Source organism: Vanellus vanellus (assembly GCF_965231255.1).
Source record: "Vanellus vanellus genome assembly, chromosome: 1".
Classification (NCBI taxonomy): Eukaryota; Metazoa; Chordata; class Aves; order Charadriiformes; family Charadriidae; genus Vanellus; species Vanellus vanellus.
Genome location: NC_138905.1, coordinates 211,810,930 through 211,832,043, shown reverse-complemented (window position 1 = coordinate 211,832,043; position 21,114 = coordinate 211,810,930). Strand labels below are relative to the sequence as shown.

Sequence of the window (21,114 nt, the reverse complement as noted above, 5' to 3'; positions counted from 1 at the left end):
ACACGTGGTGGCATGTCGTGTCCAGTAAGAGTTGTAAACCTGTACGTTATCTACCTGCTTATCTAGTACCTGCAGTTATATTACATTTATTAACATGTCGAATGTCCTTATCACAATCCTGGCGGGTTGTGATATTCATGACATTGTGTGTAATAACACGGTAAAAGGTATATTCGCGGGCTAAGCCAGTGTCACTGGAAATAGCATTGCTGAGGATTGGCTTTCTAATTCTTTTTTACTGCTCCGGGAACTCAGACATAATATTCACTGCAGAAACTGCACTTTAAGGTAACAGTAAATTTGTACATTCAAAACATCAGTAAAAAAAGAGAAAATGAAAAGTTAAGCCCTAGACAGGAATGTTACCTGTCTTGCGTTTTTTGACAAGCATGGCTTATTATATATGTTTTATATTTGAACCAGACTGAAGAATATTAGGAAGTTCTACGTATGTGTAGCCTCACAAAGTTAATATTGCTTTTGTACACATTCCTGGGCATGATCTAATCTCCATTTAAGTCAGTGGGGATATTTCCATTCGCTTCGGTAGGAGCCGGGTTTGCGTTTTAATATGCATTAAAACCTACAAAATTTGTGCAATAAAATAAGAACAGGAGGCCACACTTTGCACAGTGGGGGGGCTTAAATGAAGGCGCTGAAATAGCGTTTAATCACCAGCGTAAGGAGCCTGATTTTCAAAGCTGCCGGCTGCGAGCAGTGGGGGGGATGAGCGATAGGTCTCCTTCATGCTCCGGTTGAGTTTGTGGCTGATGTGATACTGCCGTCCGTATTCAGAACTGGCAGTGGTGATTCATGGCTCCAGAAGACTTAAAAAAGGGGTGAATATAATGCATGGTTTATTCTGATTCCCACTGGCTTCGGTGGCCCCAGTGTGCTGAATCGGTCTGGCATCGGTGCTCGGGTTCACAACTTCGTCACATTAAAACTGTTTAATCCTGTAGGTTATGTTTACAGTTTACCCATAATGGAAATAATGAAATAAATATCTCCTAAAAGAAATACACTGATTTTATACACACAGAGCCATTCTATGTGAAGGACCTAAATAAAAAAATACTCGGGTTAGGCATAATGTTACCTTTCTCAAAATCATAAATTTTCTTCCTTAATTGGGTGTGAAATTCCTGTCTATAAATCATGCCTTTTTGGTTGATTTTACGTTTGTTGGTTTGATGAATAATGGGCTTGCAGTATTTTTAAACTTTTCCTGCCTACGACAGCTCTCTGCTAAGTGTCCTTCAAAAATCACGTCTTTGCTCAGTGCAAGGAATCGGGATTAGCTCTGACATTTGCATTTACACTGACAAACCTTTCCCTGGACCCCCTGTGCAACGATGGGGGGGGGGGGGGCAGGAGCCGGCTGCGCCTCGGGGGCGGGAGCGTGGGTAGGGGGATGTAAAGCCTTCGTCTTGGGGCAGCTGGATGAGGTGTGTAAGTTCTTTCTCCCCCTTCCGTACTTTAGACTGACAAATTTTGAAAAAAAAGTCATTATTCGACTGTTTTCTTCTAAAGCTGCATTTATTTATTGCCTTTTTCCCTGCAAGGCAAAGCAAGTGAGGACCTTTGGCTGACGGCTCGGTGACAAGCAAGGTGGTGTGTTTACTGCCATGAGATTTGCGGAGTCTTTGATGAGGGTCATGAATAATTAGTAGCGTTTCAGAATCAGTGATTTTTTCTTTTCTTCCTTTGAGGGATGAAACGGAGCCCCGAGTACTTCGCTGTCAGTAGGCATTCCCGACTGCCTCATTCCTGTCGTTTTAATTTGGGGACAAACCAGCTTCTACTTTGTAGCTGGTTTGCACTGAGCCCCGTCGTTTTGGAGCTGGAGGAGGGAGAGGCAGACTTCGGGCTCTGGAAATGCGTTTTTGTCACACTTTGCCTGGCAGAAGCTGACACGGCCCTTGCCCCAGGGGCTGGAGTCAGGAGGGTGCATCCATCACCCTTAGTCCTTCAGTCACCTTGAAGATTATTTATTTTTATAGCTACTTTAACCACTAAAGCTTGCGTTCGCACTGGCGAGGAGCTGGCTTTGGGTGGGAGGGGGCATGCCGCACTCTGGCAGCTGGGAACATCTGGGGGTGCGCTGCTGTAGTGTCACCTCCAGCCCATGCTGCAGCTTGTGCTGAGCACGAGGACAGGTTCTGCCTCTGCTGCCTCCCGCTCCTCCTGCCCCCCTCTGTGGCCACTCCTGGATCGGGCTCTGGGAATAAGTGGGTCGTTCACCTTATCTGGCCTTTCCGGATTTTCCAGTCCGAGATGCAGATTTGTGCAATTACCTCATATTCCTGAAAAGGCACGAGAAGGATAAGCAACATTTTGTCATTAAGACTCTTCTCAGTTGAAGGACTGAGAAAAGCTGATGGTATTAAGCAGTGCAAAACCACTGCAATATTTTGAAAAAGAGATAATGAAGGTATTTTCTCCAGTACTTCTGTGTGATAGAAATTTTTGGAAGAGTAGCAGATACTTCCAAGTCAGTCCGCTTTGTGTCTGTGCAGGAACCTCCCGGCATCTTGTTCATCATTTGCTGGAACTGAGAGCACGAGTCCTTCCCCTGGCAGCTTTTATAACACAGGCTACTGAGTCACTCCGCAAAATCACCTGCTACACGATTTTTTGCATCTAGGCCAGTAACTTGGGTAGAAGAATAAATCATACTGTCTTGCCCCAGTACCGAGATGCCAAATGATGGGAGATTCTGGCCCGTCCCTGGCGCGCAGTTGCTCCGGCCAGACATCATCCGCATTGAGTATTTGCTCTCTCCTTTTTCTGCCATTGACTCCCACCCATCAGACCCCGATTTGCTTTTCTCGGCTAGATTAAAGAGCCTCGTTACTCTCCTCTGTCTTTTCCTTGCCCAGCTTCTTACAGACCACCAAGTTGTCTTTTAATCTTGCCCTGAAAAAACCTAAACAGAATTGAACTCCTTTCAATGTTTGCACTATTGAGAGTATTCATGAAGGATGATCTGACTTTTAGGAGGAACATATGTGTGAAGCAGATATCCCTGGCCATGGGCACCTATGTAAACAGCCGGGCTGACAGGTCCAGTAAACACTCTCTTGCAGAGCTGTGGCAGGTCCATTCATCACGCGACCTATACACAAAGTACTGTCAAATGCATAAGGTAAACAAACAGGGGGCAAAAAAGAGGTGAGAAAAGAAATAATGCTTTTCTTAATCCCTTTTTTGTTTTAAGAGCTTCTCATGGCTATAGTAAATACATAACTTTCAGATAATTTTTGAGTGGACCGCGTCATTTGAAGTGGTCTGCTGAAAGATGTGCGGCAAACCAGGGGTAGAGGAAGGAGGGAAATCCAGTTTGCCAATTCCTTGTCCACTTCGATAGCCACTAGCTTCTCGCTCCTTTTTGGTTTTTTTGTTTTTTTTTGCCTTCACCCTTCATAAGGCGGTGTCTCAGTGTGTGCCACTTGCAGCAGCCATACAGAAAACATCCCATTATTTTCCCAGGGAAAGAGGGAAAACAAGCCTTTAAGAGAAACAAGCGCACAACCTTTGCGTTGCTGGCACATTGCCGAGCCCAAGGGCTGCACTTAATTTACATATAAATGTGCCCAGGATTTTAATCAGAGATTAATGCACTGTGTTGTTATTTTTCACTTTTAGCGTTCGTAATGCACGTGGTGCATTGGCGAATCGCATAGGGCAAACGTGCTTGGAGGAGCGCGGTGGCAAGCATAGCGGTGGCACCGCTTTTTGGGATTGACGGCTGCCTTTATTTCTGAGGCTGCCCCTGGCCTGAGGAAGCGCCGGCTTTGGTCCTTCAGGGGTACTGCGAAATCTGGCCCAGGGTGACATAAAGAGCTGGTTTACAGACTGCTCACTTGGATTTCAGCTGCCTCATGTAGAAATGCAATAGTGCCTCCGTGGCGTAGTGTCCCAGCGGATGGGAACATCTGTTTTTTCTGTCTCGTTCAGAAATGCATCTGCAAAATCTTGGAACTTTTTCTTTTTTAATCACTTTGAAATTTTCAGGATCTCTGCTGGTGTTTCTTCTTACTTCTTGATTTGTTTAGCTCAGGCATCATCACCTTGTTCATGTTTCTCTTCTAATTAGCAGGCAGCTGGGAAGAGCACACCACAAAAGCAGTCCAAGAAAAGCCTTAGAGCTGCTCCCAAAGGCCTCTCCTCCCCTCTGCTCTCCTGGCCCTGAAAACAAAGTTCTGTCTTTCTTTTGTACCTGTTAGTATCTATAAGCTTTGAAGTGAGGTCTTTTCTGAATTTGTTGTGGTCTCATCCAGGGATATTCTGGGCCTTTCCCGTAATTTCACTCAGCTGAAGTGAGGGAGAGCCTACCTATGGAGTGCCCCAGGGAATATTTTGCAGCTCCTGATGCCATATCTATCAGCCTTTTTGCTTTCATGCCATAGTGATAAAGAGCAGTGCTGATAATCAAGTGTCATCATTAGTCTTCAGAATTAACACCTCATATGAAGATGAAGTTTGACATCCATACCTATGGGGGAAGGTGTCACCCATACCTATGTAAAGAGATCGGTTAAATACTTGGACAGCGTGTTTCTTCTTGTAGGTACTAACTTTAGACCCCTATTTGGGTAGACAGCAAGGAGGCTTTTTGTGCAGGACATTTGAGAACACAGTAGAAGGTGTTCCCGGGGCAGCAGAAGGGTTTCCACGGGGAAAATCTGACAGTGAACGAAGACCTTCTTCATATTTATCAAGCTGCTGTGTGGTGGTGACAGGTGAAATGACAAGACATATTGAGCAAAAGGAATTAATTTATATCTGAGACCTTTTAATAAATCAAAAGTAAAAAGAAGAACCAGTGTAGCAGACCCGTTGGCAGTTGCTAACACTTGTTCAATGATCCTTTCCTTCTGAAATACAGAAATGGAAAGTAACTGTTGCCAGGAGTCATAAAATGAAGGAATGACTCAGAAGATAGATTTATTATCAGCTCAGTATTAGTGAAATTCAGCTTCATAAACAGAGGTTAATCTGCTAAAACCTTCTGTGCTCTCACTGGGGGAAAACCCTACTTATTTCAAATTTTGCTTAAAGATCGGAAATAATTCTTCTTGTCTTCTGAATAAATCAACATCTCTAGGTACACTGATGTTCATCTTTTTTGCCTCATCCTTGCCCACATGGATTTTATTTTATTTATTTATTTCCACGGGGTGTCATTTATTATGGGCTCTTCTCATCCCTGCGATGCAATTTCTCTTCTGGACTTCTAGGCATTTTCATCACAGTTCACTACATATTTCACCCATGTTTCTACAGAAAGTCATTATGTAGCACAGGCTGCTGCCGACAAGAATATTTAGAATACACTTTGCCTTTGTCCTCCAGTGCTGTGCTGCTCACCTTTGTTGGGTGAATAATACATCAGAGCAAGAAGGACGTGGATCTGATGTTACTAGAAAAAGACCTAAGCCCATGCATGGCTGGAACTGGTACTGCTCCTTTCCCCTTCCTCCCTATACAGTTGATGAAATGGTAGGAAAATACTTGTCAGTTCAAACTAGTATTAAAAAAAAAAATAATAAAAAGAATTCCAAACTTGGAAAACATATTTAGAAAATTAAAAAAAAAAAAAAAAAGATGGTGGCTATAAGAGAAGCGGAAGAACATCAGGCATCTCTGTAACTGTGTGCTGAGTTCTGTGCTGCTTTCTGCCCAGAGCAGAGTTGGATGGGGAATGTCGGGAGCCAGGGCCTGACAGTGGGGACCGGCAGCATCCCTTCCTGCTCCGTGGGCTTCTGTGTCTTTTGCCAGGGGTGGTAGTCCCTTGGGGGCAGAAGTTAAGTCATTGGCCTCTTGCTGCTACCCCTCGTAAAAGCCATTTAGTAATTTTGCCAGTAAACCGGTGTAGAATGTGTTCTGCTGTGAAATGTCCAGGGAAGTTTGCACCAGGGCTTTTCATATTGTTAGGCATCAGAAGCTCTATCAGGCCATCAAATCTGTCGCTTCTGCTGATGTCTCAGCAGCACAGGGCCGTCATTTTCATGGCTGCTCTTCAAGAAATGGAACAGATTTACCAGTTAAATTTAAAACCAAAAGTCTTGTCTGGATCCAGTGTCGTAAAGGGATTAATTGCTGGCGTAATCTAAAAAGCCAGATTTGATGCATGACTTGTAAGACTGAGGCTGAGGAATAATGCAGATAAATTACATCTGAACTTTACATACTCCGTTAAGAAGGATTCCCGACAGGACGGGCAAGGAGGATCCCGCCTTGGCAGCCCGTGCTCTACAGAGGGGCTGAACACGGAGCCTGCGCCTTCCTTAGCAGTGCCCAAAGTCTGACCGAAACACCTCTCTGCCTATTCCAGCATATTTGAAGCTTTTCTAAGGCTTCAGGCTGTCATAGAAACTTTCAGTGCAGTCTGATACTTAAAAAAAACCCCAAAAGACACGCATATCCCCTATGAGCGCTGATTTTACAGCAACTCTTTCCTCAGTAGTTAACTGATAATGTTGTTCTAAGCAGCATCAAGCGCATCTGAGACTAAATTGAGGTTTCTTGTGTTCCTGTCTTGCCCCACAACTTCGCCAGTTTCCATCTACTAATGACGTGACTTGATGGTCCTTTTTAGTATATCTCAAGCTTGAGATCCACCGTATTAATGTGTCACCCAAGATTTAATAATGCTGTATTAGGAGAGGAAAATGATCTTGGTGTATGTGTCACAGAAGTGGTGGGAAAGGCTGAGGGGAGACCTCATCACTGTCTACAACTATTTGAAAGGACACTGTAGAGAGGTTGGTGCTGGTCTCTTCTCACAGGTAATTAATGACAGAACAAGAGGGAATGGCTTCAAGCTCCCACAGGGTAGGTTTAGACTTAACATTAGGAAAGAATTTTTCACAGAAGGGGTGGTCGGGCATTGGAATAGACTGCCCAGGGAGGTGGTTGAGTCACCATTCCTGGATGTGTTTAACAAACGTTTAGATGTGGTGTTGGGGGATATAGTGTAGGGGAGAACTTTGTAGAGTACGGTAGGTGGTTGGACTCGATGATCCCAAGGGTCTCTTCCAACCTAGACAATTCTATGATTCTATGATTCTATGAAAGTGCATTTGCTTATTTTGATGTTGGGATGATTGTGTGTGTGGTAGTGGTGTACTTGATGCTCTGTGCATTTGCAGTCAGTGCCCAAGTCAGGGCAGGTCTTCCAGTGCTTGGAAATGTTTCTGGTTTAAGGGCCCTATATCTGTTTTTATAAAAGTCTTCGTGGTTTTGGTGTTCACTTCAGGAGGAAAAAGGCTTTCTAAAGCCCTTTAGGCAGAAATGAGGTGGGTAGAAGTCCTGCATGGCAGGAACCGTGCAGGCATGGAGGTGGTGGAGCGGCCGGTGCCATATCTCTCTGAAGCTCTGTTACATACAAACAAACTTTCTTACGAGAGTTTCTTAGGATCAAGTAGAAAACCTGCTGATGTTTTCTTACATCAGTAGTAGAGTGGCCAAATGCTTCCTTCCTCCATGATAAAAGAGGATATACTGGTTGTCTAAGAGTTATTATGTGAGCTTTTGATTGCTTACTATCCAGGATTTTGGCATTGTGCAGTGAGTGATCTCATTAGTAAATTTACTGTCTATTTTCTGAACTTGAATAGATTTATTTTAAATTGCTACCTAAGTTTTCTTCTTCAGCAAGAGCTCTGGCAGGAGCTTGAGAAGAGAAGCCACTTTCTCTTGCGCAATTCATTGTCAGTGGTGATATCCCTCTCTACCAAGGTTTATACAAGTTTACGTCACCAGCAGAAAATGATGATGTTTCTACTGCTACTCTGCTGGCTGCAGTCCCAGCAAAGAATTGGCTATGACACTGGGACACTTACGAAAGGCCATCTTTTAACACCACCCCCCACACACACACAACTTCTTGGGACAAAGCATTGAGATGTTGAGCAGGGTTCAGGAAATAATGCCCAAGTTCACGTTTCGGGATTTTGTTTATGTACAACTTTATTTTTTCTAAGAGTGGAGCATTTATTATATGCTGAGCACATTTCTGTAGTGCAGCCAAATCAAAAAAGATGTGATGTTTCACTGGTCCTATTGCTGAGATCCTCTGCTTGCTGTTTTTCTGCAGGAGTTATCTACACAGCAGATATTCTTGACCGGGAGACGACCAGATCCTACTGGTTGACGGTGTACGCGACTGATCATGGTGTCGTCCCACTCTACACAACCATCGAAGTCTACATTGAAGTAGAGGACATGAATGACAATGCCCCCCTCACCTCTGAGCCTATCTATTACCCAGCCGTCATGGAAAACTCCCCGAAGGATGTATCTGTCATTCAGATCCAAGCCCAGGACCCCGACTCCAGCACTAACGAAAAATTGACTTACCGGATTACAAGTGGAAATCCCCAGAATTTCTTCGTAATCAATCCCAAAACAGGTAACAAAATCCTGCTGCCTTACAGTGATGGGAAAATGCAGTTTAAATATTTATCAGCTTGCTCCCCTTCAGGATCCACTGGTGCTGCATTGCTTTCAAAACCTCTGTTTTCTGGTCAGTTATGTGTCTAAAGCATCCTGCGTGTGTCTAAAGCATCTTCTTTTGCATCTGTGCCGGAGCGCGCTGGCAGATGACGTGCTACAGATGCGCTGCTGCAGCGATCGCTCTTCTGTAGGTCACCAAATAGCTTCTGGCTGTTGCCTCTTCCCTGTGTCTATAGGGATGAGATTTTGCTACACTGACTCTGAAGAGCAATGCTAGGAAGCAAATTCAAGCTGGTTTAGTTCACAGAGCGGTGTTTTGTCCTTTGCAAGCTGGCGTAGCACTGTTGAAGTGAGTGGCACGATGGTTGTCCAGCACGTGTAATTAGACTCCGCATTACAGTAGCTGGATGTAATTCTACAGCTTGTTTTACACAGGCAGACAGTTTAGATGACCTGAAGGTCCCTCTGGCCGTTAAGAAAAAAAAAATAAAAATTCTATGTGTTTGCATTGATTTGTAGCAGCTGGGGATGTAGCCCGAGGGTACAGTGTCGCAGATCTGGTGGGTGGTTTAAGTGCGGCTGTTGGCTGGCGGGGCAGCACTGTGCCCGTGCAGACCAGCCCTGCACATCTCCGTCCCCTCGGTGCCTTTGCTGAACCGGGTGTCCCGGGTGCCTGGTTGACAAAGAAATCTCTCCCGGCAGAGGTAGCACGCAGTCGTGGATGCTCTGCTTGGGGGCTTGGCCACAGGTGTCCTCACTGTGGCCCGTAGCTGGCTGGCCCTCACTCACCGGGCTGATGAGGACCCTCCGGCACGGTCTGGAGCTAGAGGATCAGGGTGGTCTTTCGCAGCCATAGTCTGATCTTTATTGAAGCAGTTCAGAGGATTCACAAAGCTGTCCTGCTGGTTGTAATGCTCCTGGGTTTGTTCTGGGGTTTTGCTTTATTTTTTTTTTTTTTTAAAGTTTATTTATATCTGCTGCAAATTTCTGAGCAGCTAGAAAACCAGAAGGAATAGACCTGAGAGGGAACATTTTTAAGTTGGTGTAGGAAAATGATGTTTGCTAAATAAGTTTTCAACATTTGGCTGGGCAATCCTATTGCAATGTGTGGCATAAGAAGGGGTCGGGACCTTTTCAGGCATAAGCCCAGGTGAAGAATCATGGAGCACGTATAATCGCCGTGTTCAATCTGCCGAGCCCTAAGGCACATATCTCACTTATTTTTAACACTTGAAATGGCCGAAGATGGCTCTTCCATCTGCATCCCTTCTCCCCCTCCCCACCCCGTAAATCCCATCTGGGCAAAGCGGCAGAGTTAGGACTCTGCGGCGTTTAATGCTCATGCTTCCCTCCCGCGGAGCAGCCTGCTCGGCACAGCTCCGCTTATCCGCACGGCAGCCGGGATGAGCCCGTGCCGAGGACCAGAGCCGGGCACGCTGCGGCCCCGCAGCACCCCAGCCTGGCAGCGCACGCTGGGGGGTGGCTCTTCATCCCGCTGGAGCGGCGAGCAGGGATACTTTTCCCTAACAAGATCTTCACTCTCTGCAATGGCATTTAACGCCGAAGATGCTTCACCTTCATTTTGCACCGAGGAAATTGCCGTCTGCGAGCTTAAAGGCTTCAGGATGAGTAAAGTTACCGCCTGGGCAACCCCCAAAGGGCCCCCGTTGTGTTCGGTGAGCATCCCGGCTGGTGGCTGGCTGGGATTTGTCACGGCGGGGATCAACCATCCCCTCCTACCCACCTTGCTCCGTGCCAAACGCAGAGCGGGGAGAGCCGGGCGAGGCAGCCTCTTCTGCTTTGTTTCTACCTTTGAAAATGATGGGGCTGACAGAGCGCTTGTGCACAGAGGCACCTTATCCCAAAAGGGCAGGTTCGCCATTTTGAACCCAAGGATTTCATCCTCCCTTGGGGAATGGGGCGGGCTCTGCCTGCCTGGCCTCGCCATCGGGAAGCTTTCTCCCAACAGGATGCTGATGTCTGAGGAATAAAAGCGTAACGGATTCTCCCCGTGGTGTCTGGCCAGGCTCCTTTCAGCCATCTCCCTGCAGGGCACTGGTTCCCCTAAACCAGCAATTTACACTCCGGTTGTTTTATACAGGTGACTTCTGCACCTGCAGAAGAGGTTTGTAGCGTGGCGGCCCCGTACGCTCGCTGGGATCCAGCGCAGCAATAACTCACGTGGGGCGTTGCACTGCAGCCCTAAATGCGGCGGTGCTCCGTATAATCAAGATGAAAAGGTTTAACGTGAACCCAAATATGCGGCAATTGCCGCGTACGTGGGTTGAGCGAGCGTGCTCCTGCTGTCAGGGGAGAGCAGTCATTTGTGAGAAAGGGGATCTTCTATTTTCTGTGTCACTTTGGAAGTTTAAACAGTGCCAACAAACTGACATCTCTCTCCTGTGAGTAATCAGGTGCTGAGAGGCAACACGAAGGCAGCATCCTACATTTTTTACATCCTGTCTTGGGAAGCGGCAGAAGTTGGCTTCGACTAGAGACAGGGAGTTGGCCGCAGCGTATGGATGCTCTTGGGGTGCTAAGAAATTTCCCTGACCCCTGAGTGATTGGGCTGTGCTAATGTGCTCAGGGTTAAACCTCTTGCTGGATTTGCAGCCAGAAATGAGTATCCCGTAAAGCCCAGATTATTCAAAGCCTCGGGAAGACAGGTGGGAGAAAGGAGTTTGGCTTCCTCCGCTGCGAAGGAGCGATGATCATAGTTCACAGATCGCTTCCTTAGATTACCTGGCTATATTGCAGCAAGAAATCTCCCACTATTGATGGAGAATAAGGCATTACTACTCTTGGCCTCCTGTGCCCTCTTTCTTATTTTTTGGACTTGGTTGCTATGTACCGCCAAAGCTGGGATTCTTACAAAGCTCAGAGAGTGCACAGGGCATGTCATAGCTTACAGCGTGGATCTGGTGGGTGGTCGGGCGGTGTTTCAGACATTTCTGCCCTGACTGCAGACGATGTGGTTATCCGCAGCTCTGATGGGCACAGCGCAGCCTGGGCGAGGTGGGTAATCCCGTCTTCTTCTTGCTGGTCCTTGCCGGCACGAAGAGGAAAGCCTCGAGCGTTGCTGCACCCTGCTCGTGGCATGTCCCTCTCCACCTTTGCATGGTCTCGTGCTCCTTCTCAGTAGTTGTTGGAGCTCAGCAATGGCTGTTCTTGCCTTCTTGCCTTCCTCTGGAGCTCGCTTTCAGCCGCTTTATAGCTCATGCAGGACATGCCGATTCCTGGAGGCACGTGTGCCACTACATGTGTTGCCATCTGATCAAGGCACCAAGCGGGGACATAGGGAGTCCAGGTTTTTGTTCCTGCTTCTGATACAGGACCATAACGGCAGCCAAATCTTACAGTCTTAATTGATTATCTGGAGAGAGGAAGCAATGATACTCCTTGTATGCCATGTCTGTAGGTAGAAGAAACCTGTCACTTCCTACATTTTTATAGACTGGCACAGCTCAAGGTGGCTATTTTAGGTACTGTCGAACTGCAAATACATCGCATGCGTTTGGATCTGTTTGAAGGCAGTCTTCAGATCTTTCAGGATTGTCACCGGCAATTTGCTCTGTGGGTTTTGGAGAGAGGACGAGTTGCTCCTGCAGGAGCCAAGAGCTGCTAAAAAGCTGCTGAGAGCGAGACTGGCACTGGAGTCGTCCTGGGGAGCTGATGCTCTTGCCCGGGGGGGTGGCTCTGCTGCGGGAGCACGAGCGCAGGTGGGCGGTGGGGGAGAGTCCCCTGCAGGTTTGGGGTTTATATGGGTGCTCTGGGGGAGGAGGACAGGAACATGAGCAGCCTTCCCATGTGCAGCTGGCCGGGTATGGAAAGGCAGCGTGGGCAAGCTCCCATGAAAGTCTCTGTTTTCTCACCTTGGTTATTTTTTTCTAAAATACAGCCAAGCATCAGTTTGCGCCTTGGCCCGCACTTTTATCTCGTGAGCTGATATTCATAGGTACAAGCACTAAGTGAATAATGTAGCACATGAGTACGTGTGAAACCATAAATCATCCATGCTCGAGAACAAGGCAGCCTTGTTCTGCAAACTGGTGGAGACCGCTGCCTAAGTCTAGCAGGTCCGAGACAACAAATTGGGATTTTCCTTTATTTTCAGTGGGCAAGAGGTATTGTAAGGCGCAGATCTGGGAGGGGGGTAGGTAGCGTGTTTTTCAAATAGCTGAAGTGGCGCTCCAGGTTACATGACCACAGGAAAAGGCGTCCCCTGTGCGTTGGTTTCCCAGCCGTGCCATGCCCCCAGCAGTGATGGAAGCGTTCCTGGTGCTCAGCACCTCCAGCGCCCGTGGGTCAGCCTAAACCCTGGTGTGGCTGCTGGGGGGTTTAGCCTGACTTTCTTGCTGGGGAGGGCTCAGGCTTGCTTTGGCAGAACGTGGGGCCACAGGGCTTCGCTCCTTGGTGGGTGGCGTGAGATGGGGCCGAGAAGCAGGAGGAGGAGGAAGAGGGCGAGGAGGAGGAGAAGGGTAGAGCTGCTGGTGGAGTGGCTGGGCCGGCCGGCTCGCAGCCAAGCCCATGGGAGTGCCACGGCTGCCCCGAGCCGAGTGAGTTATTTTGGGGTGAGAGGCATGTGGAAGAAGGTAAATAAAAGAGGTGACAGAGGTAATAAAAAAAAAAAATAATGATTGATTAGGGCTGTAAATTCTTATTTTTATTTCATGTATATGGGTGTTAATTTCACAGCACAGCACAGGGGTAATTTACTGCCTTGATTTATTACTTTTCTGTGCTCTGAAGAAAACAATGAATTTTAATTCAAACCATTACATTATTTTGTTTAGTGTTGCACATATATTGGACAAACCCAATAAGCTTCTCTTCAGTCTTACATAGAATAGTTTAAAGGGTATTTTAACTAACATGCCAACAGACCAAATTTCACTCTCGTACACATTGATGTTAATGAATTTACTCTAAAATTATGCTAGTGTGTCTGAAAAATTCGATTACATCTTCCTTAGTCTCTTGCTGGCACTTTTTAAACAGAAGCAGACCCCTGGCGCTCCCAAAATAGTATTTGCTGCAGTATTTAAGGCAGGAGGCACTACTGGGTGTAGAAATAGTATATGTAGGTCAGTCCAGCTTTCCAGAGCAGCGATTCTCTGCCTCTGGAAGTTTTCTCTGACCTGTCACATCTGCACCTAGATGTGGAAAGAGAGTGGATATTTTCATGCTGTAGTAGTATTAATATTTATGTAAGCTAATGTGGGGTTAGTGAGGGTCAGAATTTAATTGATATGAATGCTGCTCTCCTCAGCAGTCCGGGCTTTGCTTTCTTTTGCGCTCGCTGAGCTCCCCCAGCGTAGGATCCTGCTGGGGCTGAATGCCACGTCTGCCCTGCCAGACTGAGACAGCGCTTCACCCTCCTGCCATACAGCTCCATTTTTATGGATGCTTTTGTTTGGCTTGTTCCAAGGAATCCCCGCGCATGTTCTTTGCTCTCACTGAGCTAAATCCAGCGCTCCGCTGATTTGTCCTGAAGGTTGCCAGCAGTACAGTTGCTGGTTACCCAGTTCCTTTTCTCAGCCCAGAAATAAAGGTGTGCCGGAGATGAGAGAAAAAGAACAGTAGTTTATATATTCAGGAGAGCATTCTTGAGGCTCTGCGAGAAATTCTTGTTCTCCAAAGGCGATGTTTGTCATGTGTTTTTTTTTCCAGCAGAGGAAAAAGGCTGTTAAATACTCCAGAATTTTTCGGTTCGGCTGGGAATTTGCAGTACATACCGTCTCAAGGGGACACACCTTGCTTTGGGATGCAAAATTCAGTGATCTTAATAATCCAGTTATTAACATTTCTGCTGTACTGTAGATGATGCAAAAGGCCATATGGACAACGAATGGAACTGGAGGCAACTTAGTCCCTACACATCCCTTTGTCCCTTGCACATCTTTCAGGTTTAAACCCAAGTTGCATTGGCTGAGGAGAAAAACTAACATACAGTGGTTCTGTAAAGCAAGGGGCATTTAAAACCTTCCACCATGTAATAATTAAAGGTCAATGCCAGACCATTTGAAAAGATTAAACAAAATTACTTTTTGATGACATTTCTAAGGGACTTTGGATCAACAATATCAAACTAAACTTAGTACTACCCTGGTCCATTTGTTACTTTGTTCTTGTAAGGGGCATTTCATGCTCCTTTTTTTTTTTTTAAAAAAAAAAAAAAAAAAAAAAGTCTGTTCTTCAAGAATGGCCAGCTTTCTATGTTCATTGACCACAGATTCTCCCAGCTCCCACCCCATCATGGAGGGTCGGCTGCCTTACTGGGGGACTTGCCTGACACACAGCTGATGCTCTGCATGCTGCTAAACTCTTAATAAACTTCCTAAACTCTTAATAAACTTCCTCTGAAAGAAGATCTTTGACATTTTGTAAATGAAGGCCTTTAGCTTCTTTGATAGCTTGGATTGTGTAGTCTAACCTCCCGTCTCCGTCCAGAGTGCATCTTAGGTGCTATAGTGATCAAATTGGGAAATGCATCTGCTGTATTTTGAGGGTGTCACAGATCACCTCTCTCCAACTGGAGGCTCCTTCTGAAGGGTGCCGGGTGTCATGTCCTGCACATGTATTGGCCATAGAGCCCTGTTTGGGAGCTCTATGTGCGATGTAAACTGACTATGCAGATCATGTCATGCTCAATGCCATTCACCCTGTAAGTGTCCCTGCAGTTCAGCTGACCTGTCCAAGACCATAGAATACCTTGCAGAGGATGATGCCTGAGGGCTGGAGGAAAGCCAGTGTCACTCCAGTCTTCAAAAAGGGCAAGAAGGAAGACCCAGGAAACTACAGGCCGGTCAGCCTCACCTTCATCCCTGGAAAGATGATGGAACAGCTCGTGCTGGGCGTCATCTCCAAGCATCTGGAGGAAAAGAAGGTTACCAGAAGTAGTCAACACAGATTCACCAAGGGGAAGTCATGTCTGACTAATCTGATAGCCTTCTATGATGGTGTGACTGGATGGATAGATCCATGACTGGAGGGCAGTGGATGTTGTCTACCTTGACTTCAGCAAGGCTTTCAACATTGTCTCCCACATCATCCTCACAGGCAAGCTTAGAAAGTGTGGGTTAGATGAATGGACAGTGGGGTGGATTGAACAGTGGCTGACAGATGGAACTCAGAGAGCTGTGGTTAATGGTGCAGAGTCTGGTTCGAGGTCAGTAACAAGTGGTGTTCCCCAGCGGTCAGTACTGGGTCCAGTCCTGTTCAGTATATTCATCAACGACTTGGATGAGGGGATAGAGTGCACCCTCAGCAAGTTTGCTGATAACACAAAACTGGGAGGAGTGGCTGACACACTGGAAGGCTGTGCCACCATTCAGCATGACCTGGACAGGCTGGAGAGTTGAGCAGAGAGGAACCTAATGAAATTCAACAAGGGTAAATGTAGGGTACTGCATCTGGGGAGGAATAACCCCATGCAGCAGTACAGGTTGGGGGCTGACCTGCTGCAAAGCAGCTCTGTGGAAAGGGACCTGGGAGTCCTGGTGGACAACAGGATGACCATGAGCCAGCAGTGTGCCCTGGTGGCCAAGAAGGCCAATGGCATCCTGGGGTGCATTAAGAAGAGTGTGGCCAGCAGGTCGAGGGAGGTCACCCTCCCCCTCTGCTCTGCCCTGGTGAGTCTGCATCTGCAGTACTGTGTCCAGTTCTGGGCTCCCCGGTTCAAGAAGGACAGGGAACTGCTGGAGAGGATCCAGCAAAGGGATACAAAGATGATTAGGGAACTGGAGCATCTTTCTTATGAGGAAAGGCTGAGGGACTTGGGTCTTTTTAGTCTAGAGAAAAAAAGACTGAGGGGGGATCTTATTAATGCTTATAAATACTTAAAGGGAGGGTGCCAGGGGGATGGGAACAGTCTTTTTGAGTGGTGGCCAGTGATAGAACATGTGGTAACGGGTACAAACTTGAGCATAGGAAGTTCCATCTGAAGATGAGGAGGAACTTCTTTACTTTAAGGGTGGCAGAGCACTGGCACAGGCTGCCCAGAGAGGTTGTGGAGTCTCCCACTCTGGAGACATTCAAAACCCGCCTGGACGCTGTCCTGTGCAACCTGTTGTAGGTGACCCTGCTCTGGCAGGGGGGTTGGACTAGATGATCTCCAGAGGTCCCTTCCAACCCCTGTCATTCTGTGATGCTGTGAAATCATTGATTGTAGGTCTCTTCAATCACAGGTGAACTTGAGACTTGGTTCTCCCTTCCTTCTGTGGTCTCTAACACTGTTTGTACAAATGCTGCGTTCACCAACAGTTGCAGATTCCAGCCCAATATATCCATCACTGATCTGTAACTATCCATAACTAAAGCAGATTTTTACAATGTAATTCCCTTAGTGCATTACATTAGCTGGCTTCCACTTTCTGTAATTTATGTTGTATCAACACATGCCAAATGATCTACTCTCTTCTCTTTCACTTCTCAATATTATTTAAAAGCGTGGCTCTTAATGACTTCTTTATAATACGCTCACTATTAAAAATTGAGCTTCTAAGCATTTTAAAAGCTTTAATTTCTGCTTTGGGATGGGTCATTCTTTATTAGGCACCATATTTCCAGTGGTTTGAGCCCTGGGTTAGCAGCTAGCAAATCAAAGGACCATGGATGTTGGAGTTACGTGCTTAATCACAGTGGGACCTAAAAGCCCGCTAGGCACTGTACAGCATGTTGGACAAAGTTCCTGCCTCAAGGAACTTGTCATAATAACAATAATAATAGTAATAATTATGAAAAAAAAAAAGGAAGGAAAAAAAAAAAAAAAACCAAAACCAAAAAACAGGAAGGAAAGGATGTAAATCAAGTCCATCTGCTTGCCAGTGCATGTTTATTGCCTGGAGTAAATGTTCAATTAACTCCTAAGCTGCAGCCCAGCAGTGACATGAACTCGTCTTTTGACTTTGAGTGAGTCACCTAACCTCACTGTTTTTTCTTTTTTCTTTTTTTTTTTTTTTTTTTTTTGTGTAAGTGGAAATATTTCCTTACCTCATGTGATTGTCCTGGAAATTAATTCACAGTCGACAGTTTGCAGATCAAATAGGCTGCAGAAATGCAAGCTATTGATTTCTCAGGCATATCAGCATTAATAGACATCCACACGCTGTCATGTATTCATAGGTATATAAAAAGAAAGAGGAGCATCACTTCTGAAATGGCAGGATGAAGAGGAATATAAAACTTTTTTAGATTAAGTAAGTCTAGTGCCAGACCACTGATTCCACTGAAAATGAGAAAATTTGAGCTCATCCAACCCATCTCTTCCCTCCTCCCTGCCAGCGATTCCCTCCTTACTCTGTATGCGTTATCTGCAGAGGAGATAAAGGTGTGAGCTCTGTCACCTTAGTTGAGGCTACAGTAATGCTGCTATTAATAAAATAATAAATCCAGCTTTATCGTCTCTCCTCAACAGACCTGATTTGTGCTAGCAGTGGGTTTTGATTCATGAAGCACTGAATACAGTTGAGATTGCTGGATGTCTCCGGTATCAAGTGCCTCTTTTAAAATGGCATTAGAAGACGCAATGCTGCTTATAAATGCCATTTATTTGTAATCAGCAGATTTCAACATGGCTTAGAGAAATTTTAACCTTTCTTTAGATCGCTATGATGACCTTTTTAGTCCTCTTTCACAGTAAGAAGCTTCAGGAGTATCTCCATCGCCTTGACTGGACCCTTCTGTCTTCACTTATTCAATGCAATGTTAGTTTTTAACCTGAAGTCCCCGCTTCTTTCAGCAGAGACATGTCTGAAGGGCAACAGCGTGGCGAGGGCCAGTGAGTCAGTGTTTGCAGATGGAGAAGGTTAATGCCTGATGACCAAAAAGCTCCCTCCTGTCTTGCCGCAGCACGCATTCTGGAACAGCGAGGATTTTGCCATTAATCCCATAACTTTACTTGGTTGTACATTACAACAATCATTTTCCATTTTCAAAAACATCAGCAGACCTGATATCTGTTGTATTCAGAGCTGGCTTAGCTGTGACGCTAATTTTTCTACTGTGTCTGTCAGTCCAGTTTCTCTATTCATAAATTTCCAGAAGCCATGACTAGTCAGAACTGGTCAAGAAACCATCTGCTTTTTTCATATGCTGCACTATCCCTTCACTAATTTGTAATTAGGGCTGTTGCATTCACTTCCAGGTAGCCAAATACTCTTGATGAAATTATTATCAGTGACAGAAGCGTAATTCAGCTGATTGGGGGAAACTGTGTACCACAAGTACTGTGTCAAAGCCCTCTTAGATGTGTGCACAGTGCATGTGCTGTGGGTACTCGCCATGTGCCGCCGTACATTATGATGATAATAACAGCGAATGCCCCTGCGTTACAGTAATTGCTTGTGGTCCAAGCCTGACCTCTGGCAGGGGGAATTAGGTTGGTGAGTTAGGGATGCTGAGACGTGGAGCCCCTGAGCGTGGCGTTCATGCAGGGGTAGGGGTGTGGAGAGGGGGCTGCTGGGGAGGAAACCAGAGCTGTGATGTTAGCCCAGATGAGGTGAAGGCTTGGGGGGAAATTGTTTTGGTTTGGTTTTCTTTTTATTTCCTACTGCTTTTTAATCAATCAGGTAACTTGCGTTTACCTTTTGCTCAACAGTCAGAGGTGCTACACGTGTCGATGGTGTTGGAGCCTACAAATCCCAAGCAGACAATATTGAATCAGTGTTTTTGCCTTTTGCCGTGTTGCAATGAATACACTCATATCGTCGTCTTAGGACAGGCGCTTTTAGTGGCTTGAATGGTGTATCTTCACCTTATTGTGTGAGCACTTTGTAATATCTCTTTATGGATTGGAAGTTAAAGTCAAGGACTGTAGCTATAGTTTACTCTCAGTTTACATCCGGTCCTTGGTACGAACAAGAAAAGATGGAGATATTTCCTGTCTGGGAGAATGAGATTGACCTATGCTGCTCGTGAATATTAAAAAAAAAAAAAAAAAAAAAACCAAAACAAAAAGCTTGGAAATGGGAATAAGAAGAGAAAGCAACTGTGAAGATAGGTGTGCTTGCATAAGCCATCATGATGTCAGTAATCAGCAACTATTAATTATTCTTTGTCTTCCATCACATAGGAGGTTGTGTCAGCACCTACTAAGCCTCCAAAGCCTCATCGCCTTGCAGTGTAGCTGAACCAGTCTGTTCAAAAATCAAGGTTAACAGCGGATTTGTGTTATTTTTCCTTTTCTCTCTGACTCTCTATCTCCATCAGAGTTATGCTGTTATAACCAAAGATAATTATTTTCTGTGAATATACTCTCCCCTCTCTTTCCCCCTTCCCTCTATGTTAATGAGAGTGCTTTTTCTCTCCCTGGGAAGATTGACACAGCTCCTTTGAAGTTAGTAGAGCTGTTGCCAGTTAAGTATGTGACCTTATCTAGATAGTTGTACAGATCTCATCGCCATATGTCTAGACGCACAAAGCTTAATTCAACAGGAGACGTATATGTATAAAAATAAAGCAGTGTCTGGGGCTTAAATATTGGAAGACCCCCCCCTAATCACAACTTTCACGTTATACAAAACTTTCTGCAGAGCTCTAAGAGCTCTGAAGTTAGATCTTAAAAAACATCTCCCTACACGGGACCCTGCTTTTCTAACCTTGTTTTTACACTGATCATCACGTGGCTTCTGCTATGCCTGTACTTCCTTGCCTCTTGTGTTTAGGTGGTTTCTCCTCCCGTGGTAGCTAAGTCCTTCGCACTGTGTGATAAGGTAGAGCAGCACCATTTTTCCTTTTTTACAAGCAGGGAGCTGAGGTGAAGGAAGCGGTTAACTCATCTTACGCCAGTAATAAAGATTTGGTCTCAATTTGCCTTCAAAGCCACTGGCCACATGTAATGCAAAGCCTCACTGGCGTGGGTCCAGCCCAGCCTGCCCCGTTGAATCTTGAAAACAAGGCTGCCCCAGCACCAGCATTCCCTACCATGTGTGCAGAAGTTATCTTGGCATGTGAGAGCCTCAGGAGCACCTATTTTCCTATCCTATTTCCTATCCTGTTTCCAATTACCCCACCACTTCCCATCCCTGCCTTTCAGCCCTTCCTTGCCTTGCTTTCTCCCTTGCCTACAGGGAAGCCTGAGTTGCCCACAGGCAAGGAAGGATTCCAGTTGGCACAAGAGCAAGGAGACATGGATGGCTCTGAGGAAGACTCCCACGCAATGTAAGGGCAGAGTTGACTCGTGTCTCTTGGGTGGGTGAAGCAAACCCCTTCTCCATCAGCCTAATGCAGGTGCAGCCCTAAGCAGCTTGTCTGATGCCCTCGTGGAGCGAGGAGGCAAACCCAGAGCCATGAAGTCCCAGGTTACTCCCAAATAATTGTACTCTTTCTTTCTCAATATTACATTTGCTTGTACTTTCTGTGCAAGAACATGTTTGCTCATTACATCCTGTGAATATGAGTCGATGTCATGATCTGCTGTGGGTTTGTTGCCTTCTAAGAGAAATTTCATGTTTTTTTTCAGATGAGTTACGTGCAAGGAAACTGTGCTGCAGTGATCTATTTGTATGGTAATTAGCAAGTAGCTTTTCATATCTTGAAGGGATTTGGTTTGAAAACTAAGTCTTATTTCCTGAACTTTAACTTAACGACAGCGTACGAACAGCAGCGCGCATTCACAATTTTTTAACGTAGCCACAATACCCAAAAGATAAA

At 45.8% G+C, this 21,114-nt stretch overlaps 1 protein-coding gene across 4 annotated transcripts in view; it reads left to right on the top strand.

The window, feature by feature from the left end:
• Positions 1-21,114, top strand: part of FAT3 (FAT atypical cadherin 3) — a gene marked incomplete at both ends in the record, with an annotated part of 338,041 nt that overhangs the window by 93,979 nt on the left and 222,948 nt on the right. For all 4 annotated transcript variants that reach the window (XM_082485358.1, XM_082485356.1, XM_082485357.1 and 1 more), the window contains one exon: positions 8,105-8,419. In XM_082485358.1, the coding sequence (XP_082341484.1) occupies positions 8,105-8,419 (315 nt within the window). The remainder of the gene's footprint in view (positions 1-8,104; positions 8,420-21,114) is intronic.